Source organism: Lacerta agilis, chromosome 4, assembly GCF_009819535.1.
Source record: "Lacerta agilis isolate rLacAgi1 chromosome 4, rLacAgi1.pri, whole genome shotgun sequence".
NCBI classification, from domain to species: domain Eukaryota; kingdom Metazoa; phylum Chordata; class Lepidosauria; order Squamata; family Lacertidae; genus Lacerta; species Lacerta agilis.
This window is the reverse complement of record NC_046315.1, coordinates 44,850,007-44,875,694: the sequence shown is the minus strand read 5'-3', so window position 1 is coordinate 44,875,694 and position 25,688 is coordinate 44,850,007. Positions and strand designations below refer to the sequence as shown.

The 25,688-nt window shown below is 38.9% G+C and overlaps 1 protein-coding gene across 1 annotated transcript; it reads left to right on the top strand.

Annotated features, from left to right (window-relative positions):
* Positions 1-3,033: 3,033 nt before the first annotated feature.
* Positions 3,034-17,699, top strand: NRIP1 (nuclear receptor interacting protein 1). The gene is made up of 2 exons (XM_033146850.1): positions 3,034-3,216; positions 13,571-17,699. The coding sequence occupies exon 2, from the start codon at positions 13,924-13,926 to the stop codon at positions 17,431-17,433; it is 3,510 nt and encodes a 1,169-aa protein (XP_033002741.1). The 5' UTR covers positions 3,034-3,216; positions 13,571-13,923; the 3' UTR covers positions 17,434-17,699.
* Positions 17,700-25,688: the final 7,989 nt, after the last annotated feature.

Genomic DNA, 25,688 nt, shown 5'->3' with positions numbered 1-25,688 from the left:
GTAGTAACCTTCCTTTGGTTAAAATGTGGAACAAAAATGAAAAATAAACGAAATCAAGGGTTTCATTCATTGATATCTCTTGCAGTGATGGTAAGGCCTTAGATTTAGATGAAGGTTCCATCAGCAGAGTAGTCAGGAAGGTAATATTAGCTGATTCACTCTTTAAGATCTCGAATCTTCTCTGGATTCAGCCTCCTGTATACTTCCAAGGTCTACTCTAAAGGGTTGATGGACTCTTCAGAACAGCATGTTAGGTTGTCTCCAGGAGGAAGGGGGAATCAACAAACATCTCTTCTCTTCTTGTTCAGGTTACAGAGCCCAGTTTGGGCTTTCCATCAGCACAAGGAACACCACTGGATACAACCTTAAGGTTGTACAAAACTACAAAAGAAATATGATGCCCCCCCCCAGCTTTTTCCATTGTTATATTCAGACTCCAGACTTCCATAATCAAGCCAATTTTCAGTTGAGAGACAAAGGTCCAGAGTGTTTGCAGAGCTCACACAATTGGAAATGGAAGAATGTAAAAAGAAAAGGAACAGATTGCTTTTACCTCTTGTTAAATATGTGAAGCACTTTTTGGTTCAGCTGTGCTTTATTAACGTAATAAGTGTTCATTGTGTGAAATATATGGATGCATAAGAGCTTTGCAAATAACTTGAATACAACATTAGATAGTTAAAAGGCATACTGAAAATCAGTGAGATATAAATGAAGGAAACATGTGAAAACCTTATTTGGAGAGGACTCATGTGACTGCTAGGGATGCTATTCAAACAAGTTTTACTTGCAATAATAATTTTATTATTTATACCCTGCCTATCTGAAGTAGACCTGTTCATATTAATTAATGTGCCTAACCTAGCCATGTTCATTAATTTCAGTGAGCTTACTCTGACCAAAAGTTGGTTGAATATTACCAAACAATTCACCAAAAATAAACCTTAAGCACCTGTCTCTCGTTAAAGAACCAAGTTTAAACCAGTGAAAACAGGCTGATGTTTCAGAAGAAAAAAGATAAGATAATCCTCTGGTAATGAACCTGGGTTACAAAGTGTATAGTCATGATGACATTGAAGGAAGCACAGTAAAACAGAAGATTTATCTTCGTTGGACTGCTTAAGCTGAGTACTGAGTATTCTGACCTTGATTCTTTTAGGAGATGGATCATTTCAAAGCCTAAATATAGGGGGAAGTGGTCTCTCAGATAAAGTTACAGACACTTGAATTAGCACTGGGTAAAGTTCTCCTTCTTACTAAATTTAAAGGGATCTCCTCAGGGTAAAAATGAATGATTTCCTACAACTTCAACTACTTTTACTATAATTTATATATTTCTCTAAATTATTTAGACAAGGTGTAGGTTGATTCTTTCTAAATTCTGTTTTGAATTTAGATGTAAATACACAATATTTTACTTAATTAATGCACTATTCTTCCAGATAGTAATTAGGAACTTTAGACTTCTCACATTTTTGTCTCAGGGATTGATCTTTGTTACATTTATAAACTATGGCTCACATAATAGTTCCTCTCCATCCCTATTTAATCTTTGACCTGGCTTTCCTGAGATAGCAAAGCAGGTTGTCAATTAGTGCTAATTAGTATCTATCATTTGGGGAATAGAGACAGCATGCCAGCCATGAGTAGGGTTGGCTGCTGTCTTTTTTAAAATAACTGCTTTTAAAAATTCTGGAAATATTTGGGGTGATTGACTTATCATTCTCAGAGTAGACCCAGTGAAATCAGTGTAATTACCGTAAGTCCATTTATTTCAGTGGGTCTACTTCATGAATATTGCCACATATATTCCAATTCTGTCGTAGATTACTTTAAGAAAATGAAAATATATTCTGAAAGAGAATTGTTTCCGTGTCCAGCACTCTTTGCTGGTTTAATTTATATTTTGCCAGTGCTGTATGTCTCGTAAGTTCAAGTAATCTCAAGCTGCACACATTCCATTCAATGCTCCAATAAACATCCCAGCTGAAGATACCTTGATACAGAAAGTGCCGATTGAAACCTTTTCTGAACCTCTGCAGTACCTCCTACGTAACATGGAATAATGAAGAAATTTCCTTGTAACTGTATGCAATTGCTTTTAAAGAAGAGCACAAAATTATATATGTAATTAGTATAAGAATGTGGTTTATCTTAACTTGCATGCCAAGCAAAACTTAAAAGATTCCACTAATACCTTGATTGTCTGTTCAAGCAGCAACAAATTAAGGAATTTTTAACATGAGGTCTTGATTCATGTCAGCTTTGCAGGAATAAAAAGTAGGAAAAGAAAACAATTGTCAGACATTACCAGTGCACCAGTACAAGAGGCTGCAAAACATACCATAGCCCTGCTGGAGCATACATCTCAGAAACAGAGCTTCTTTGAGGAAGTAGAGATTATTTCAGGTCATGGTCAACTCCACTCCAGACCACTGCTAGAGCAACACTCCAGGTCATTGGCTGCCTACCAAAACCCTGCTAGTGAACCTAGGTTTATTTTGGAATCCCACAACATTTGGAGGCATACTCTGTATTTAGACTTGCACTGCATGCTATACCATATTCCCTGAGCCCTACAGTCCATTCTTTTTTGGACTGCAGATACTTCACAGTCTGACCTAGCCATATCCAGCTAGTGGTCCTCTGCTGGCGGGAAATAGAAGTGCAATGAAAGAAAATACCAAATAAAGAAACATTCTAAGATTTTAAAAAACCATCCATTTAAAACAAGCGTTATTACTCTTTACAAATTCACTGATGCACCAAAAAGCAGAACGTTATCATTTAGGCTCATGCCTTAACTTCCACATTATATAAGCAGTATCAAAGTTATATGCTCCCTCATTTTGTGTTCGCTTGCAATTTATACTGTATTCCATTAATCTATGATTTCTCTTTGAGCACCAGTCCTCTTCCTCTGAGGTTCAGGGTGAGAGTGAAGTTGGTATCAGTTTATCATTGCTTAATAGGATATATGCTTCAAATTCTAAACTGCATAATTTACAACATCTTTCCTCCCCTCTCTTACAGATTACTGAGGTGTTTGAGGGCATATGTACATCTACTGAAACAGTGCACGAACAAATCAGTAGCCTCCAAGAAGGAAAAAGACATAAACTGAAAAGTGGCAGATTGTCCATGCTCAGACGTGTGAACCAAGTCCAGAAATAAGAAACAAAAGGATTATCAAATGAACTCTGCAAACAAAATCAGGTAAACCAGGCTCCACAATCTTGACACAAACTTGAATGGGGTGGGTTTTTTGTTTTTTGTTTATAAACTTCCCTTATGTCAGCTGCCAATGCCAAGGCACCAGTGAAGTATGTTGATATTGCCTGCTGTCACCCCACAACTGTAACATCTCACTACTGAAGTCCCTTTGTTAGCTCTGCAGCAGAAGTAGAATACTATTTATTACAACTGGCATGATTCAAAAGCTCTCTGGTCATCTGCAATGATGTTTTGTCATGGATCTCCAAATCTAATTCAACCACTGGAAATTGAAGGTGTTCTCGGGACCATTAGGGTTGATTATTACTTAAATTTCTGTAGTTACATGCACACGGTTAAGTGCAATTTATGCACACAACATGTGTATGCTTTTTGTCATTTAAAAATACATGTAGGTAGGAACCCAAACTAGGTTACACTGTTGATTTAACACAGTAGCAAATTCGAATTTGTATGTCTGACTGGTGACTTGGAGAATGTTTTTGTTTGGACCATTTAAGTATGTCTTTTACTGCTACTTGGATTGCATAAATCTTGATAGGGTAAATGGCGGCAGTGGTAGATGATGGAGCATGGAGTGGCAGTGGGGTAAGGTTGGGGGAGCTCTAAGTTTGCAGCAGTGCCACCTGGAGCTCCCCTGACTTCATCACTGCTTTATGTATCCTGGGGAGTGCAGAACCATTACTGGAAATTTGTTGCTGCTGCTCCAGCCCTGCTCATTCTTCCCTGCTGGTAAATGGCATATCTTTCTTTTCTGCTAATGATTAATCCTGTACTCTGAGTTTTTCATGTAGCAATACAGTTAAAAGATCATGAATTCATGACAAATTGGGAATATTTGTAGTATTTACATCTTGCCATATCGTACTTACGAAGGAGGACTGCATAAAGTGGTGGCTCAATTTTCTGGTCAATAGTAATGCTTTTCAAGGAGGGGGAAATAAATATTTCCTGGGAGGAAACCTTAATTGCAAGAGCTTAAACATGTTTGTTTGTTTGTTTTGTTCCTGTGTGCTGCTATTGTTTCAGCTGGCTCAAAATGCAGCCACCTGTCTTGATGAGGGCAATGCAATTGTGGATATTTTTAAGGTGCTTCTTTTAGCCAATGGGTTGGCTGGAATTGTGTTTTATATTGTAGGAGCGTTAAATTTTTAGTATTGATGTTTTATTGATGTTATGGGCGATTTGTAGAAGTTGCATTTGTGTTTCTTGTTCCATCATTTTATTGTTGAAGCTGTAATTTTAAATTGTTATTACGTTAAGCTTTCTTGACAGTTTGACTCAGAAAAAGTGGCCTATAAATATTTTAAAATAAATGATATCTATTCCAGTGTGGTTGGAAGAAACAGTTGAGCTAGGCGGTGGGTTTTTCTGCTATGTCTAGCAAGTTCCACTAGCGCTGCTATCTTCAGTATTTTCTGTATAGGTAGTGCCACTCCTTCCCACTTGCTGACTTCAAGAACAGCCTAAGTATGTGTTCAGGAACTGCAGAGATCATTCTCTCTTTGGCAGGCAGTTCCTCTCTTCTTGGAGTCAGTAGCTGAGAGAAGCACTGGTAACAGCGGGGAAAAGGTGGGGTAGGAAACACTGCCACTTGATATTTACGGAACATGCCCTGCAGATTAAGAGACAGTGTTTTGCTCTCCCATCAACCTTATTGAAAGGCTGTGATGGAGTGGTGGATGGCAAATGCTGCCTTTGATTCAGCTATTGTTCCCAATACATCAAGAGACCGCATTTCTTGCTCACTGACAAGTTTCACCACTTTCATGCTGAATTTAGAAGAGATCAGGAAATATTATCAAAAATTGGTCCTCTACCCAACATGGAGCTGAATTCCATGCCAACTTTATTTTCTCTTGGTGAGCTAGAACCTGGAGTTTGTAAGAAGTGTGCATGCACACGAAAGCTCACACCAATAACAAACTTAGTTGGTTTCTAAGGTGCTATTGGAAGGAATTTAAAAATAATTGTGAGAGCTTGGCTGAAAGTGAGGAATCTCAACTTATTTCAAAATAGAAAAATGTGGAAAGAAATTAAGGAGTTGGAGATTTGGGGAAGGATGAAACTTTTCCTGTTACGTTATACATTCATTTTGATGGCTGGAATTCTACCTAAGTTGCTGTTCTTCTTCCAATCTATCCCGTTTTTAAGTAAATTAAGTAGCCTCAAAGAAGGAATTTTTTCCCCTAAATTTATCTGGCAGGGGGGAAAGCCACAAATTAAACATAAAAAATGGACAGATATAAAAGAGGAGGCTTTGCCCTGCCAGACTTTCAACAAGGCAGCTTCCTTGTGTTGGCTAAAGGAATGGATCGAATTGAAAATGCAGACATTTTATATTTGGAAGGCCATAATATAAAATTTGGCTGGCATGTATGTCTTTGGTATGGGAAAGCTAAAGTTTATAAGGGTTTTACAAAACAGATTGTTAGGAAGAATTTGTATAGAGTTTGGGATAAATATAAAAACTTGCTGGAAAGAAAAGCACCTTTATGGCTACCCGCCCCCCCCCCCCACTGAAGCAATTACAATTAAGAGAGTTAATATGGATAGACAATGGGTGACCTATAGGGAATGGTTGGACCTTACAGGGAGGGAACCCAGACTGAAACCAGTGGAAGACTTAAGGAGCCAAGTTACTGCTTGGTTACAGTATCATCATGATACTGATATGTTTAAGTTAGATTTAAAAAAAGAAAATGGATTCCCCAAACCAGAGCTCACAATTTGAAAGACCATTATTACAGAATAATTGGTGAGTGTGACCCTTGGACTGGAACAGGATAGACCAGGGGTCCCCAAATTTATGTTCCTCTGGCGCCAATCGCGCGGTGGGCCGGAGGGCGGGGGAGCATGCGCCCATATGCGTGCGCACTCGCTTTTTCCAGTGCACTTCCGGGTTTGCACGGCACCGGAAATAGCTTGTGCACGTGCGCACGGGCCTCCGCAGACCTGAAAGTGCACCGGAAATGACGTTTTGAGCATGCACAAAAGCTATTTCCGTTGCCGCGCCCACCCATAGATGGGCAACTGCACCATGCTGGTAAGAACGGGCAATGGGGGTTGGCGGAGGCCGCACAATTGGCTCCCGTGGGCCACATCCGGCCCGCAGGCCTTAGTTTGAAGATGTCTGGGATAGACACTTGTAGTCTAGTGCTATGTGAATGGCTCAGAGCAAAGCATTGGTCTAATGTGATCGTCCCTCCCCTCTCCACCTCCTGTGCTGGTGGATCTAGACTTTGGCAAAGCTTAGCTTCACTTTTACAGTATCCAAGTTACATTGTGTTGTGATGAGCAATCCTGGTTTACAACAACCTCCTGGTTAGGTTTGAAGTTGATTTGTATCCAACATATATCTGCTTGTAGCATTTTGTGCCTAAGATACTTTGTCCATTAAGGAACAGGGGGGTATCCAACATATTGTGAATGGAAAAATGGCTCTCACAGTGACCATTCCCATCTTCCTTACTGTAACCTTCTGTACTCCCAAAAGCGCCTAAAGCCTTTGTTCATTTTTATTGTCCCTGGTTGTGAGAACAAAAACACAGGATATTTGTACAAATAGATAATGATACATGGCATGAGAATTATCATATTACAGCAATGCAGATATATATAAATATCTCCTGAAACTTGTTCTAAAACGTAATAGGGTCACTAATCTTTTTAGCCTTGACAAAACACACATGATTGAATTCAGCCTTGTGCTAAGGTGATTGTTCTGTCAAGACAGGGATTTCTGCCCTCTCCTGCCCTGCCCTCTGCTCTGAAGTTTCTTCTGACCCTCCAGAACAGATTTGGGTAGGGGTGTAGAGGATGCATAAGGAGAGGGGGAGGAATCCATTCCTCTAGCAGGACTTGTTGAATTTAGCCCAAAGATCTGAAAGAAGAAATTGGAAACAACGACACTCTTCAAACCTCCTTTTGGGGGGAAGTGGGGGAGAATATAACCACCCCATCATCATGGGATAGTTGGTGCAAAAACTCAAGAGGCTTCGTGGGTACCAGGGGAAGATCTCAGTGATACCATTGGACCCATACATACCGTGTCAGAGATCTTTGTCTAAAAGGTGGTGGGGAACCTATTCAACACTGAGGTGTGTCATAATAGAGATGCACTGGGAGGAGTGACTCACTTCAAACTGGGTAAGGAAACATGCACCAGTGAAAGCTTAAATCAGCAGCATCCAGTGGTCACGCAAAACTGTTTTGCATTTATGCACAGGCTGCTTTGGATTAACAATAGAATTGTAGGTTGGAGTGAATCAATAGATTACCTACCTTATTCAGACAATAGCTTATAAGAGAAAATAACTTTTCTTTCATTAACATAGGCTAGTTTTCTCTGGGTTTGATGCTGTGTTTTGAATGCTGTGCTACAGAAAATAAATACATGGATTTGTTTATAATACCTTAAAAACTACACTATATAAGGAAATGCAGTGTATTTTCTGGTAAGTGTATTAAAATCCCTGAAGCTTTGATCAGAAGCCAGCTGTTACATCAGTCCTATTTGTAATCTTATTTCCTGATCAGTGACCTTGAACTTGTACCATGCATATGTCAAATCTATTTTAGCAGTAGACAAACCATAGGATTTTACTGCAACTTTAATAATTGTTCAATAGGATTTAAAAGTTCAAAACAGTTATTAATTTTGTTCTTTTTGCAGTAATCATAAACTATTTTAAGAAGAGTATAATTCTTTATAGTGATTTAGAATATTTTCCAAAATGTGCATTATTTGTCAATAATGGGTGTATTTGTACATGCACATACTTTGTGATCAAGTCTCAAATTCATTTTTATAACTGAGTTTGATACATTTATTTATGCATTCTTATCTACATTTTTACTCTTCTATTAATAATTTAGTACTGAAGTTAAATGATCATGTAATTAACTTTGTTCAAGCATCGACAGAGACTTTGGAATGTACTGAGACACAGTAATGTCGAAATACATTTCCTAATTCTAAAAAAATTATTAATTTTGATTCATATATAATTTAAACTGGTCCATTTTAATAACTAGATGTTTTTCATCAATATTTCAAAACAGATTTCTATGGTGTCATGAATTGTGTATGTTTTAGTAAAGCTTCACTTTTCAAACCAGCTAAAATGTCCCTCCAAACACAAAAGATGTTAACAATCAAATACCCAGAAAAACAGAAAAAGCTTCAAAAGATGTTAATGTCAGCACCAGGCAGGCCTCCCATTCCATATGCAAGGGATCCACTTCTAAGAAGGCCTCATATGCAACACATTGTAATGCAATTATAATTAAATAATTAAGAATAGAGATTACTTTAAAGTTGAAATTTGAATGTTATACTGTTGCTACAGTTAAATCATAATCTTATAGACATATTTTCCTAATATGAAGAGCAGGCTGCTAATTTCTCAGTAATTCAAACAGTGTTTTTCTCCCTCATATGTGCACATATAAACTCTCTGTAATGTGTTCCTCTTATCATTCCCTGTGATGCTTACACTTGGCTACTATTCTAGCCCCCACAAGTTGCTTACATTGAAGTGCAAAACGTGGGAACTGGGGATAAAAAGCAAGTCAGGACTATAACAGCTTTGAACAGCAGAAAGCAGTTGTTACGGCAAGTTAAATTAGCTGGAATCCACCTACCCTGTTTAGAATGTTGGTTTTGGCTAGAATGTGCAGCCCTAAGCTACGTCTGTTTTAAGCATGTTATTGAAGGAAATATGGTTAAAAACAATTTACCATTTCATTCCTAGTGTTACAGGCCTCCACAGTCTCTGCTGAGCAGTAACAAGATTCCAGGGGTCTTGGGCCCCTAACAAGGATTTGTGTTCCTTGGGAATGAAGTGCAGCAGAGGTGCAGAAACTGCCCTGTCTTTATGAAATGTGGTTTACTTTGCACACACATTTATAACCTGAGTTTTGATGGAGGAAGTGCAGAGCAGCACACCGCAAGAGGGTCTCTTGTTGCTTCTCTCATAGCTTCGGCATGCTTGGGTCCAAAGCAGAAGGGGACCAGGCTCTCTAGGCTCTGCGTGCAGCCTCCTCCAACCAGTGCCTTTCATTCTTCTTCGCCAAAACACCTGCTGCAAAACCTGTTTTAAAAAGATACCTTTTTTCCTGTGGTGACATTATACCCCCCATTACCCCTGGCAACCTCCATCTCTCAGTTCTGTTGCTGTCCACTTCTTTGTTGGCGGGGAAGACAGCATCTGCATGGTCAGTTGTTCTTAATGGCCCAGTACTTGGGTCTCTTAATGGCATCACTATCAACCACTTTCTGAACAGGAGGACTAGTTCAATCTGTATTTTTCACTGGTGTAGCATCTTCCCTTTATACTCCAAATATTAGCTAAAATCTGCCTTTTACTAAAGCTAGGATTATGGGGAGTCTGCACCCCCCCCCCCCCAATTAATAACACTATTATTAGTCATGTAAGCTGCAAATTAATTGGTTGTGAAGTTCTCATACTGAGTACAATGTTTATTCTTGGGAGAATGATTTAAATGGGAAACCTGATATTTGCAGATGTGTCAGTATTGATTTCCACTACTTAGGTAGTAAGATTCATTTTAAAAACTTATCATTAATAGAACAAGTAGCAAAGATAAATAGCCCTTTCTTGCTATTTTGCAATTACTTTCTTTCCGTAGCATTCATGAAGACATATATAAAACATTCTACTAAGAGCTATGGCCACAACTTTCTGATTATCTATCATGTCTTTTGCTCAAAATTGCTGACATTTTATCAACATAAATTTGATAAATTACTTAAGAGTGTGTGTCCTTGGAGTGAATGTTTAAGCTAAATAACCCTTTCCTACCTGTATTGCATTATTGCCCCCAATCCAGAGATACGTGAGAAAAATTGTGCTTGTGCAACCTAGTCCTCCCCCAGTTAAAAAATATATTTAGTAAGAGGGCAGGAGGGTTTATCTGCCTTAGGTTCAGCCCCCTCTTTTAACACAGAGGATGAGATCTCAGGGTCACTTGATCGAGAACCAGATATGCATCAAGGATACCTATATTGTGGTAGCAAAGGGGTGTGTGAAAATACTATGGACCATATGATCTCAGCACTTTCAAATTTCCAAATATTAGTTGTTGACTGGTAATTATGCTGTTCTAATGTCATAAACATCTTGATCTTACAAGTTTTATTTATATCTCTTTTATGAATTATCAAAACATACTAATGAAAAATCCTCCACATGAGGTCAGAGAAACTGCTGCAAGACTACCGTGAATTCTTGATGTCCTGAATTCAGACCTCCATTACTGATTTATTTATTTTTAAATTTATTTTTGACATTTTAGCAAACATAAAATAGCAGACCGCACATTTGTTGTTGTTCGGTTGTTCAGTCGTGTCCGACTCTTTGTGACCGTGTGGACCAGAACATGCCAGGCACGCCTATCTTTTACTGCCTCCCGCAGTTTGGCCAAACTCATGCTAGTCGCTTCGAGAACACTGTCCACCCATCTCATCAGGGTCTTTTCCAGGGAGTCTTCTCTTCTCATGAGGTGGCCAAAGTACTGGAGCCTCAATTTCAGGATCTGTCCTTCCAGTGAGCACTCAGGGCTGATTTCTTTAAGGATAGATAAGTTTGATCTTTTTGCAGTCCATGGGGTTATACAAGACCCACGTAGGCTACTTAAAAATGAGGCTGCAGTCTAAATTAAATTTTAAATTGTATTTTAATCTGTATTTTAATGAATTGTTTTATTTTTTGTTGTGATTTTATTGGTGTTAGCCGCCCTGAGCCCAGTTTGGCGGGGAAGGGCGGGGTATAAATAAAAATTTATTATTATTATTATTAGTCTCCTACAGCACCATAATTCAAAAGCATCTTCGGCGATCAGTCTTCTTTATGGTCCAGCTCTCACTTCCATACATTACTACTGAGAAAACCATAGGTTTAACTATATGGACCTTTGAACTATATGGACCTTTGTTGGCAAGGTGATGTCAATTTTTGTAGTGGATTTAGTATAATATTGGTAAGGTTTTCACTGTTTAGTAGAATTCTTAACTCATAAAAGGATTCTGTAGAAACATGTCCTTATAATTTCCTTTGTTTTGAAACAGCTTGACTATGTGCAGCTTTACGCTCACACATCATACCTTCACTTGCCTAGCAGATCTTCTTGCTCTCTGTTCCCCTGCAGCCCCCCATGCACCCTCAAAGTCTTCTCCAACTCATTGGATTATTCCCTGGAACAGATTTGGGGAGAGTACAAGGGGGAGGAGAGGAAAGATACAACTCCTTGTTTCCACAAGCCAGTATTTGAAGTGTAACTTCTAAAAAGCTGACATACTCATTTTCTCTGCTCATGGAAGTTCCCGCCATGTCTTTCATGTCTTTTGTGATTATGCATCATGCAAGTGTTGTGTGAACAGTTACGCACACATACCAGCCTCAGTTCACAACACATGAATTACTTTCAGAGTACTTATAGACATTCAATGTAGAACCATGACTTTTCTCCATATCAAAATCTAGTAACTCTACAAAAGTAGGTTTAATGAGTTTTTGTTACTATTTTTTTTTTAAGGACTTGGAACTGGCCACCTCATTTCTAAAAGCTGAACCAACATATTTTTAAGCCTTATTCTATTCTCACTAAATGTGAGAGGAAAGGAGCACATGAGCACAGGGCTTGGTATCACATCTGGACTAACCCGCCATCTGTTTGAGGCAGAGGGAGCAGCTGGTGTTGACTATGGTGGGGACTACAGAAGGCAGAAATCAAATTAGGCCTTGAGAAGGAGAATTGGGGCAGATGAAGGTAGGAGGGTGTTAAACAGAGTAACTAGAAGTTGACATAAAAGTGGCAGATAATGCAAAGAGTCAAAGATCAAAGGCTGTTTTTTGATAAGGATACATTGCTACACATTTGTTTATACTCAAATAGATGGATTCTAATTATGGTATTTCATAAATATTTCATTCATATCTATTATATCCAGAGTTTAGTTACCCTGGAGGCGGTATTTTTTGTTATCAGATTTTGCATATTATTTATTATTAACACCCACCCTACACCAGCAGGTTTCAGTTCACAGTACAACAGTGTTAAAAATATAAATAATAAAATTATTATTATTATTATTATTATTATTGGGTCTTGTATAGGGTGGGTCTTGTATAACTGTCACTAATTTTGATGTTTATTTTCTTTGATTTTTAGCTGATTCTCATGCTCTTTAGATTAATGCTTCATTCATTAGGCACTGGCTCTTATGACTGAGATTTGTTGATAGACTTGTTTTAAACTTTATAAAAAATGGAAAAGTTATTACATCACTTTTAAGTTAGGAAATAAATATTTATCTTGAATTTTTTAATGCTTACCATTTCCCCTTTTAAAAAACTTTATTTGCACATATAAATCCAAAGGAACAAAGTTAGCAGTCAGTTGTTGTTGTTTTTATGTGCCCACTCACTTGGCTGGAGAGGCAACCCACCTTTCCATTTAAATCTAGCCAATTGTTTGGCTGTACAAAAAAAAAGTTATTAAAATCTGCACGTAGTCATAGGTGGAAGTGGCCTTTCTAGACTGTGGCCCAAATCCTTTGCTGTTTTGTCCATGCCAATATATCTTTAGCCTGTTATTCTGGAAGATTGGGTACATTTAGTAGTTTGCTGGCTCCATGAAAGCCTCAGTGTTCTTCTCTTTCATGATCACTTTCAAATGGTGACACACAGTACAATGTATAGTAGTGAATACCAAAGAGAGAGGGGGTTGTCCCTCTTTCTGAGATGATGATGATAACCAGTGTCACAGTAAACTCTATCTGAATCACGTATTTCTTAAGGAAGGCAGACGCCAACATCAAGTGCTTGCTTTCCTGCTTCTGCCGTCATTCCATGGCTTCAAGTTAGGGCAGGGGACAGGACAGCCAAGATGCTTCAGTTTGTCCCTGACTCTGTGCAGCCCATTGTGCCCTCCCCCATTCTTTTCAATGCCTGTATTGGGACATTCTATTAACTGTAATCCAGGCATAGGCAAACTTGGCCCTCCAGATGTTTTGGGGCTACAACTCCCATCATCCATAGCTAACAGGACCAGTGGTCAGGGATGATGGTAATTGTGGTCTCAAAACATCTGGAGGACCAAGTTTGCCTATGCCTGCTGTAATCTATCATTTGTGCGAGGAGGGGCTTTCAAGCAACACTTTATAGGGAAACAAAAGGTGCTGGTTTGTTCAGGAAGAATTAGCTGAGCAAAAGACTACAGAGCTGTGTGATGTGCTTCTGTTTTTGCTTGAATACAATTTCGGTACCTTCAAAATACTTTTGCTGATTTTCCCCCCTTTTTTTCTTCATAGGAATTAAGCATGTACAATATGATGAGAAAAGACTGAAAAAAGAAAACCTCAGCTGCAGAAATCTACTAGAAGAATATGAATATGTTTACTCTGGAGCCATGTTTTAAATAAGTCAAATCTGGATCACCTTCATAAATGCATGTGCATACCGCAGCAGAGATGCATAAAAATGGAACTTTTAGTTTTTCACAAAAACTTAATGAGAGAATCATTCAAGGACTACTGCACCTGTTCTGCATCACATTTTGTAGGCAACAGTAGACTTGCTTATTAATCTGAATCTCAGTTCACCAATAACAAGTTAGTCCTTAAAGTGAATAAAAAGGGAGCCTTTGTGGATACTTGTATTGAACATGACTCATGGAGAAGAGCTTGTCTCTGAGATGCACCAGGATTCCGTTGTTCTAACTTACCTAGAGGGATTACTAATGCATCAAGCAGCAGGAGGTTCGGGTTCTGCGGTTGACAAAAAGCCTGTTGGGCCTGGTGCAGAAGATCAGAACTTCAGGGTTTCTGGAAATACATCTCCCAGCTGTCAGAGAGATGGTTCAGTTGCTAACACTCATACATATCAAGGTTCTGGCATGCTGCATCACAAAAAGGCAAGGCTATTGCAGTCTTCTGAAGACTGGAATGCAGCAAAGAGAAGACGCTTGTCTGATTCTATTGTGGATTTAAATGGGAAAAAAGAAGCTTTGTTAGCTGGCATGGTTGAAAATGTGCCTAAAGGCAAACAGGATAGCACATTACTGGCCTCTTTGCTTCAGTCATTCAGCTCTAGGCTGCAGAGCGTTGCTTTGTCACAACAGATTAGGCAGAGCCTCAAGGAGCAAGGGTATTCCCTCAGCCATGATTCTCTGCAAGTTGAGAAAGACTTAAGGTGCTATGGTGTTGCATCCAGTCACTTGAAGACTCTCCTGAAGAAGAGCAAAGCAAAAGATGAAAAGCTGGAGACTGGTCTGCCTGAGCTAACAGCTAACCTGGTTAAAGATCGGTTTATAGAATCTTCGCATACAGGACAAAGTGGTTCCAAGGTGATGAGTGAGTCGCTGTCTTGTGCTGCAAGATTACAAGCTGTTGCAAGCATGGTGGAAAAAAGGTCTAGTCCTGCTACGTCTCCTAAACCCAGTGTGGCTTGTAGTCAGCTAGCCTTGCTTCTTTCAAGTGAAGCGCACTTGCAGCAGTACTCCAGAGAACATGCTCTAAAAGCACAAAATGCAAGTCAAATTGCAAGTGAGAGACTTGCTGCAATGGCAAGATTAAAAGAAAGTGTTCCGAAAGATGCTGGCCATTTCAAACTGTCAAAAGGAATTGAAAGCCATCCTAATGGCCAGGTAAGATCTTCAACCAAATCAATACCCAACAAAAGCAATATGACACATTTTCAGAGTCCTATGGGGGTAATTCATTCATCTCCTAAAAGCATAGGCTACAAAACAACAATGGAAAAAAATCATTTGAAGCCACCTACCAACAGTAGTTTACTTTTACATCTCCTTAAAAATCACAGTGCTACTAAGCAGACTAAAGGATATGAACAGAATGAAAGGTCCAGTATTTTTGAGGAGAGTAGTACACCAACTACGGTTGATGAGTATTCTGACAACAATCCAAGTTTTACAGAAGATGACAGCAGTGATGATGAAAGTTCTCATTCTAATTGTCTTCCTATAGACTTATCTTTAAAACAGAAAACAAATAAACCAGATTCTGTGCAGCCACCTTCTCTAGACAAATTAACCCAATCCATACTTCACAACTGGGATTCAAAAGTTCCTTGTCTAGAAAATGTAGAAGAGAAAAGTCCCTCTAAAAATGCAAAACTCAATCCACACCAGAAAGTAACTTTGCTTCAGTTATTACTTGGCCATAAAAATGAAGACAATGTTGAGAAAATCTCAGAAACTGAGAGTGCATTAGTTTCAGCTGATGTGACAAAATTTAATTTAGCAATGGGTAACAGAACTCCTATGACAGATTGCTCTAGTACAAATCAAATTACTCCAATAAACACTCCTCCTCTGCTAAATTCTACACAAGCGGATTCCCCCATCAACCTTTCACACCATTCTCCTTTATTGGTCAAACATAATTCACCACCATACACTTGCATCATACAGCCTGAAAGACTAATTAATCCAGCTTCTAAACACTTGATAGATCTTACAGTACACAAAGAAATTCAAGGAACTAAACAGAGCCGAAATGAAACTGTACAAACAAATCCATCTTTTAGTGCAAGTAAACTACTGCAAAACTTAGCTCAATGTGGGATGCAGTCTTCCATGTCAATAGATGAGCAAAGGCAGACAGGCAAACAAATGATGACTCTAAACCCAGAGAAACCAGTTGGATTGATAGATGGATTAAATAGCTCCCTGATTACTAATGCATCAGGTGCACTTGAAGAAAACAAAATTGTCAGTAGTCAGCCTCTACCAGCTGAACAAAGATTTCCCAGTTCAGAAATCCAGAATCTACTTGAAAGACGCACTGTCCTCCAACTGCTTCTGGGAACCTCCAACAAAGGTATGACTGAAACAAAGGATAGGATGCATTCAAAAGAAGAGAGTTTACAAGACCCGACAGAAAAGGCTTTGAATGAACAAATATTGACTGTAAAAATAAAAGCTGAACCTTCTGAGGAATCAAATGCCCTTCAGAATCCAAATGCACAGCAAGTAAGGGAAAGTGTTAGCAAGAAATATCATGGAATAGCGCATTCATTAGAGAGACATTCAGCTACTTCTCCAGCATCAGAGGAATTTAAACCCAACCCTCTCTCACCTCAAGGCTTTTCTTTTTCAAAGAATGGCCTACTAAGTCGATTGCTGAGGCAGAGTCAAGATAGCTATTCTGCAGATGAACTGGACAGGAGCCACAGAAATGCTGAACAGACTTTTGTGGAATCAAAAAGCCCCAGCACAGTCCCAAAGAAGAGGAAGCTGCATCCTGAACCTTCAGAAGGTCATTTGAAATTGCTAAAAGGTAACAAAGGTAACATATCTGATGCTGCAAACAATCATAAGTCTTCTGCAGATGCCTTGTATGGTCCTGGGCTCAACCAGAAAGAATTGAAATTTAGCAGAACTGATGTTGAATTAAAATACCCTTCAGGTCACGGTTCAAATAATGAAAGTGAAAATAGGAGTTGGTCTAGAGAAAGCAAAGGATTTAATGTGTTGAAACAACTGCTGCTGTCAGAAAATTGTGAAAAAGACGTGCCTCAGCATAGGAATAATTCAGCAGTAACTGATGGCAAAAAGAAAGGAACAAAAAATAACCTCACAAATAACAGCAAAACTGAATTCAGTGTCCCTTCAGTACATACGCTAATGGGGAGTCCTGGACAGCAAACCAATTGTTTGGATCACCGAACATTTCAGTATTCAGTTGCAATGAGGAGTCCTGCCAGTTCTCCCTTCACTGAACATTTGGGAGGCACAGTTTCATCAAAACCTGAATGTGACCAGTTTGGTGTTTGCCATGTACCCAGAGAAAGGGGGCCTATAAAATGGGTCATCACAGATACGGACAAAAATGAACATGAGCGAGATTCCCCAAGACTGACCAAAACCAATCCTATATTATATTACATGTTACAGAAAGGGGGGAATTCCATTAATATTCAGGAAGCACATGGCAAAGATGTTTGGAGTGATACGTCATTTACAGAACATTCATCTGTTGTCACATTTAAGAAAGAGTTATCACCTGTTGCAGAATGTAAAATGCCATTTCATAATGTAAGAAATACTTACAGTAGTCATTCAAGTAATAAAGTGTCCCTTCAACACAATGTGAATGGAAATGTATATGGACTCTTAGACAAAGTATTAACAATTAAAAAAGAACCCGAGTAAATTATAATCGTATAGAAGTGTTTACAGTCAGGTATAAATCTTTGCTTCTTCTTTTTTTAAAAAAGTGTTGTATAAATCTAGCATGATTTGAGAAAAGCATGGTATAACTGAAACATGGTTTTGTTTGATGAACTTTTCTGCTGATACTTAAAATACATGTAGCAATTTTTTATTTTTATTTTTGCTTTACAGGAAATTTGTCACCAGGCACCTATCATCACAAGTTGTTAGGTTTCATCAAAATTCATAGGAAAACCGACTGCTGGTGTTTGCACAAAAGTTTAAAACCATGTGGTTCAGCTTCCTGATATGTTTCCAAATCATGCAAATGATGGCAGATGGTCTTCCCGTGGACCTTGGATGTCACGTATATGATTTCTTTTAAAATTATTATTATTATTACTTTTTATTATTATTTCTGGAATTTGGTCAGTCGCTTTATCTTGCCTAGGGCAACCCAAAGCAACTTACAAACAAATATTCCCACAAAGGTACATTAAAAGAAATCCCAATTCTAAAAGGCCGCAGATAGCTAAAGGCTAAAGGCCTGGTTATAGACAAAGGTTTTTGCCTGCCACCTCAGGATTTATTCCCTTCCCTTCACCAGCAGGTCCCAATTATAAACATGGCAGGAAGCTGAACCACATGGGTGGAATTATTTACAAATATCTGAGCCAGCATAGGGGGAAAATACAGAGGTAGAAGCAATTATACTGGGTTATGTATTATAAAAAGGTACCTATTTGGAACTGCTAGTATTACACATGCAATGCATAAAGCTGACACTGCTGGCAGAGTGTTTTGCAGCATTTCATCCTGTCGCATGATATATTTTCCTTTTTGAAACTCTTAAGCACTGGGGCAGTATAATTTTGTGTTTTCATTCATGTATGAAATGTGAAGAACCCTTTTTTTTGTAAATGGAACACTTAAGACCAAGGCATTAGTCTACTCTAGCGTATTAGTAGTCATCATCAGTGTTAATTGGAGAAATGTATAGAAATGAAACCTTTGGGTGCTTCCTAATGGCTTTTGATTGCATTTTAATATCTGGGAGAACCACAAGAAATATATTATGTATTTTCTCCTGTTGCATTTGGAGAATGCCTTCCCTAGACACTCAGCTGAAATAAATATAAAACCTGGGTTATGAGTTTATAAAGCTAGATTTGCAAAATGCTGGTAGTGAAATATAAGTCTCTCATCCACTTTCATCCCCCACCCCCCCATTTATACTTGGTGAAGGAACACATTAGTGAACTTTGGATTTTCCAAAATCAATGTTTCATTTTGTTTAAGAAAGAAAAAAGAATAAGTAATGCATCGCGTTGGTATCTTTCCCCATCAGCTCAATCTTGCTTACAGTGTGAGCACTACTAAAGTATTGAAAATGATGACATGTTTAGAGGGCTTTTTGGTGAGAAGGTGGCATATGTATTGATATTAGTGGTCAGTGAAAAGATCATTTGTGGTAAATTAATTAATATTTAATAAACCAGAATTAAGGGAGGTGAAGTATTGTAAATTGAAAGAATGGAATGACAGTTTTTAAAAGTTCAGTTTATCACTCTCCAGCTTCTTACACAAAATTTACCTAAGGAGGATATTTTGAGTTTATACTGAATTTTAGTTTAGGTAAATCCTGTGTCTACTGCAATGCTTTTAAACGTAGCAGTCTAACTCAGAAGATCCGTTAAGCTACACTAGGGTTGTAGAACAGGATCCCTCACCCATGAGCCATGTTGATGAGTGGGTATGGCTGCAAAGCCTTATTTGGCTAGTGGGCCCAAGGTCCCATCCCCCCCAAAAAAAATCTTATACATACATGGGAATAGGTCCCATTGATTTCTGTGGTACCTACTTCTAAGTGGCATGTATAGATTTGCACTGTTTGTTAAGTTGGGTTTTGATTACTTCACTTTTCTGTATAATTTACTGTATGTTCCCCCCCCCTTCAAATTACACTATTCTGAGCTAAAAAGTTTATTGCAACACAGTTCAAATGTGTTCAAGTCTTCCATTGATTTTGAGGGGATTTTTGTCAATGTCCTAGAAAAAAAAATCAGGCAAGTTCAGTGCAGCTCAACTCAATGAGTGATTTTGATTATGATGAAAGCATATATTTTATTGCTTTTACATACAAGAAGATAAATATTTCCAACCAGATCTTGTTTTACCTTCCATCATAAGCTTGGCATCAGCTGTAAAGTTATATAATTCAAACTTCTTTATTTTGTAGCTGAATATCTTTTCTCTTTGCCCCGGTAGAGAAATGTATTAGAAAAATTTGTTCCAGCTGTTAGTCTACAAAGTATCACAGCTTTATTATTATTATTAACATAATATAATTCATAATAATATAAAAAATTAAAGTGTGTTTGTGCAAGAGAGAGAGAGAGAGAGATTGTGAATGACAGACCAAGTAGATTCATAGCTCTGGATGAAATACAAATTTGTCTTTATAGGAAAATCCCACTGCAAATTGGCATGAAAAAATTGGCTGAAGTTCTGTGGTATCCCACCATTTAGTCATTATACTCCTGTTGCCAATGGCGCCTTCAGGTGTACTTTAATTTCATGACAAACAACTGTTACCTTATATCAGGGATTGACAACCTGTGGCCCTCCAGGAGTTCTTGGACTACAGATCCTGTGGCCCCTGACTATTCGCCATGCTGTTGGGACAACATCTGGTGGGCCATAAGTTGCCTTCGTCTTATACTATCTTGGTATAATCATTGACACTGCATTTCTATATTCTAAATTAGGCAGATATTCTAGTGGATTGTGGGCTTTTCATCACAGATGCTAGAGATGACAATTCTGATAGTTAACAGTTTACATATTCCCCTTGGGAGTTATTTGCACAAATATTTTAAGAGCTCAGCTTACCTGTATTTATAGACAAATACACATTGCAAATTAATTTTCCCCATAGTGAACCTTATAATGACAGCAGTTCAGTTGGTACATCTCAGTCATGTATTTCATTGACACCACAAATCTCAATAACTGGGTAGAACACATTATTTCAAAAACATTTTAGATATGTAATTACTTGCCTTAACCAGTAAAATGTAGTTTAGGAAACAAGGTGGGGCAAGACCATGCTTTGCTTGTAACCATGTTACATAGTTCAGAATACAAAGCACACACCTGCCAGGTATACATCAGTGTAATGTGTGACACAGAATCAACTTATACACTATGATGCATAGCTATGTGCTTAAACCTGAGACTTGGATCTGCCCCAATTGTGTGTAAAATAGGGGAATGATGGCAACATGTAGGTACACCTACACTTAGCCCCTTGCAGTTCTCCAAAGGCTTCTTCCAGCAGGACTTTAATCCATCAGTCTTCCTGGAAGAGGAAGAAGAGGAAAAACTAAAAAGAGTGGGGAAGGTTCTGGGCTTCTCAACCACTTACCCCTTTTTGTTCAAAGTAGAGACCCATTTTACATGAGTGGAGGCAGATTTAAATTCATGGGCCTGCAACTTTGTAGTTGCAACTAGAGAGCTGTATTGGTACAGTTGAAAGCATGAACCAAGTTAAGAGTTTGATCACAAGGACAGAAGAAAAAATAATTCGCTGTCTTCCCACATAGTATGAAAGAGGAAAAATATGGACCTGTGTCGGAACATTTCTCTCGTTTCATTCTGTAAAGGCAAACACAAATTAGAACTTAAGAAAAACATGGGCACTATATTTTACTAGAGAAAATGACTTAAAGCAGTGATCCTTTCCTCACTTAGAAGTAAACCCAACTGAGCACAGTGGGTCTTGCATCTAAATAGACATGGGTAGGATTGGGTGGCACATTTGGAATCCTATGCAGGCTTACCCGAAAGGAAATCTGATGGAATTCAGTGAAACCTCTGAGCATGTTTAGGATTACCCTAAAACCCATTTCTGTAGGAGCAATTCATCTCTGAAGATAGAACACAACAGTTTGAAAGGGAAATCAGCCATGTATTTACTTCTTAAGCTATATATTTTTAAAAAAATAGATTATAAAGTGCTTAATTTACATTTTTTTAAAAAATAAATGATTTAAGTTTTCCCCAACAAAACATCAGTGAAATGTGATAGAGCAGTCATTAATGACAACAAAATGTTGCCAGTTTATCTCTGCTGCATTTTAGTTGAGTGAACTGGTAAGTTATATTTTATATATATGTATATGTATACATATGTAAATATATAGACTTGTTACACATACATGTTGAAATTGATTTTTAAAAAAGTGATGTAAATAGTGGTTTCTTTAATGAAAAATACATATTTTGTATTCTATCTAATGCAAAGGAAAAAACATTTTAATCTTTTTGTTATGTATATTCCATATATTAAATGTAAATATGATCACATAGGTTTAAATTTTTTGCATGTATGTATACAGTTGCAAGTCTGGAAGAATGTATAGAAAATGTTTTATTTAATATTGTAATTACCTGCTGCATGAAAAATGCATGGGAGACCCTGTGCATCTCTGCAATGGCAAATATGTCTTAAGTCAAACCAGATGTTTATCAAACACAATTGTATTCTGTTTCTGGACATGACTTCTGCTGTGGTATTTTAGCTTTGTGAAAGAATGTGCTTCAAATGAAAGGGTCTGGGGGAAAAGTCAACCTTTTTTTCCCTTTTCATTTTTTAAAACGTAAAGAGCACCTCCCCACCCCCAACAGCAAACATTAACGTTTTGTTATTCCATTTCAAACCACTGCAATTCTATTCTGGTATTGCTAGATGTGCAATACTGGTTTCGTTACCACACACAAGAATTCTGGGGTTTATGCAATCTTTTCGTTGTGGAGTTTCACTAATTTAACTGTTCTCATTTTTATTAGGAAATGATTTATTCATGTGATGTCACAAAACTGTACATACTGCAGTGTGAGGTTTTTTTAATTCTTTCAGTGTTTACTTCCTACAGAAAATTTGAATAAATGACAAAAATGCATTGACTTTGAAGTTCTAATCTATTTATTGTCCAGCCAGTAAGTAGGCTAACAATGCTTGCTCAAAAGTTCCCCTGATGGTGTGTGTTTGCTTGAAGATCCGCGATTTCTATTCAGTTACAGCTGTGCATATTTGTGGTAGCCACATGCATAAGTCCCAGGTATAGGCTATACATACAATCAATGCTGCATCCCATTCCTCCTAGATCAGGAGCTCACAAGCAGCCCAACTCATACCATGAAATAACATAGACTCCACCCACAGTAAGAACCTGGCCCGTGTTCATTTAGCCCTATGATTATTTGATCAACCAGCTTATCTACCTTCATCTTACTAGTCTGTGCTTCTGAGTGCAGTTGTATTAGTGAGAGCAAGATGAATTGTGCCACCATTTGCAACAAGTTCAGCTCCTGCCCTCTAATTCAAGCATGATTCCCCTTCAAAGTACTTGGAGTGGACCTCATCATCTGCTGCTGCTTCATGTCCACCAAAAGTAGATATCAGAGGTGTCATTTGTTCTTGAGGTATAAAAGGTAAAGGTACCCCTGACCATTAGTTCCAATCACAGACGACTGGGGTTACGGCGCGCATTTGGCTCTATAAGCCGAGGGAGCCGGTGTTTGTCCGCAGACAGCTTCCAGGTCACATGGCCAGCATGACTAAGCCGCTTCAGGCAAACCAGAGCAGCGCACGGGAACGCTGTTTACCTTCCCGCCGGAGCAGTACCTAATTATTTACTTGCACTTTGACATGGTTTCGAACTGCTAGGTTGGCAGGAGCTGGGGCCGAGCAACGGGAGCTCACTCCATCGCGGGGATTTGAACCGCCAACCTTCTGATCGGCAACCCCAAGGCTCAGTGGTTTAAACCACAACACCACCCGTGTCCCTGTCCATTGCTATACATACAGTCAAGTCTTTGTGATCATCATATGGGGCTATAAGATGATGTTTTCCTTCTGCTTTGCAGTGTTTTTTGCAGTTATTCTGCAAAGCCACCAAATGCAAAAAAAGAGAGAAGTGATCACTGAAATAAAATAGTTTGAGCTAGATTGTAGGCACAGAAGCAGATCTGTACAAAACAGTTTCGTGGTGCAGGAGGCTTTATCCAAATGAAAAAAAACATTGAGTAAAGTTGTGTGTCTCTGAATGCGGAGTCACATAGTGTATCCATTTACACTGCAGTTCTTTCTTTCAGGTATGCATCACCTTAGATATTCAGTAGATTACGTGAGTGGGGTCAAGATGCATGGCTCCAGTTCTGCTATTCGCTTGTAAAACAGGTCTCAGAAAAAATTGTACAAGCATATAAAGATACAGTTTGCCACAAATTTTGCATACAGGCAACTCCCCAATAACGCAGGGGTTATGTTCTGAGGCACTGTGCATTTAAGCGAAATGTGTATATTGGGAACACCATTGAAAGAAGTCTGCAAACACTGCAATCACTTTCTCTGCATAGGCCTCACAGGTTGGTGCAACGCCTCTTGGGATTGAACCTGCAAAGGCTTGTGGGATTGCTAGGTCCTGTCATCACACCATTTTTGCCCTTTCTGCACTCTTTGGGGTGTTTTTTTGCCTTTTTCTAGTCACTTCTGACTTTTGCACATACTGAATACATGCATTATGATCATTGCCTATACTTATAAACACCAGTGATTTTAATTCACTCTGATTTGGAAATGAATGGGGTTTAATCATGGTTTATTCTAGACTGAATTGTGGCTAATCTATAAACTGATACGAGTGTTTCCTCCCACCTAAATATTTTAACTGAATTTTAATAACGGGGGTCAGCAACCTTTTTCAGCCGTGGGCCGGTCCACCATCCCTCAGACCATGTGGTGGCCCGGACTATATTTTTGGGGAGGAAATGAATGAATTCCTATGCCCCACAAATAGCCCAGAGATGCATTTTAAATAAAAGGACACATTCTACTCATGTAAAAACACCAGGCAGGCCCCACAAATAACCCAGAGATGCATTTTTAATAAAAGGACACATTCTACTCATGTAAAAACACGCTGATTCCCGGACCGTCCGCGGGCCGGATTGAGAAGCCGATTGGGCCTCATCTGGCCCACGGGTCTTCGGTTGCCTACCCCTGTTTAATAACAACCAGGTTTCTGAAATTAAAAGTTAAAGAAAAATAAATTCAAGCAAAATAAAAACAGATACATTGTCACAAGTTGTGACAATTCTCATACAGTATTAATCCTTATGTAGCCAGAACAACATCACCCACACAATAGAATGAGGCATCAGCAGACTTGGGGAAACCTTGAGGTCTGCACAAGAACCAAAAAAAGCAAAAAGGAATCAAGGAAAAAACACTTTGGGCCTGGGAAAAAACCCAAAACCGTCCAATGAGAACTGAGTATGCTCAGTGGCCTTGGAATGCTGGCTCACTGTTGGAAGTGAGCAAGAATGGAAAACTGGAAGAGGGTGAATGGAATGCGGAATTCTGGAGAAACTCCTGCTGAAACCCTGAATAGGAGCACTGCACATCATATTACTGAAATCCTGAATTGGAACCCATTTCTGCCTGCAAGTGAGAAATTTTCTTTCCCTTCCCCTCCTAAGCCGACACCTTTCTGGAGCACATAGTTCCAGGGGCAATATGAGTGTGCACAGCCTTTAGTTTTAAGTGCCCATGTACCCTGTTTATATCAGCGGTCGGCAAGGTTTACTGCCCATGGGTTGGATCATTCCCACGGAGATCGTCCATGCGTCAGACTGACACAGCGCGATGCCAGAAATCGCTTCTACACATGCCCAGACGCAGAAAATTGCACCTGCGCAGAAGTGATTTTTGGTGTCTGGACATGCACAGACGCGATTTCTGGTATCTGCATGTGTGCAGACACCATTTGCGCACCACTCGGCGAGTCCCTGTGCCGTGCTGTGCTGAGCAGGCGGCTTGGTTTGGGCGTGGCTCATGGGCCAGTAAAACAGTCTTCGTGGGCTGCATCCGGCCCATGGGCCGCACGTTGCTGACTCCTGGTTTATATGATGATCTGTTTATATGATGATCCACCATGCACACACTGTTCCTGGCACATCACATTGGTTGGACAGCTACATAAAATACTGAACAGGAGAAGCAATGTGGGGCAAGGGAAGCAGATGTACATGAATATTACTTCACAGACCACTAAAGGCAGCATTTTTGAAATGATACAACAATATTTTTAAATAAGCATATCTACAAAGTTCCTCCTAGTTTATCTCCTATGGGATATGATTTAAACACCAATGGAGGAAAACATAGCTGCTTTGATTTGCCTTGACAA

Coding starts and splice junctions, on each gene's coding strand:
- NRIP1 (XM_033146850.1), top strand. CDS start 13,924: ATGACTCATGGAGAAGAGCTTGTCTCTGAGATGCACCAGGATTCCGTT.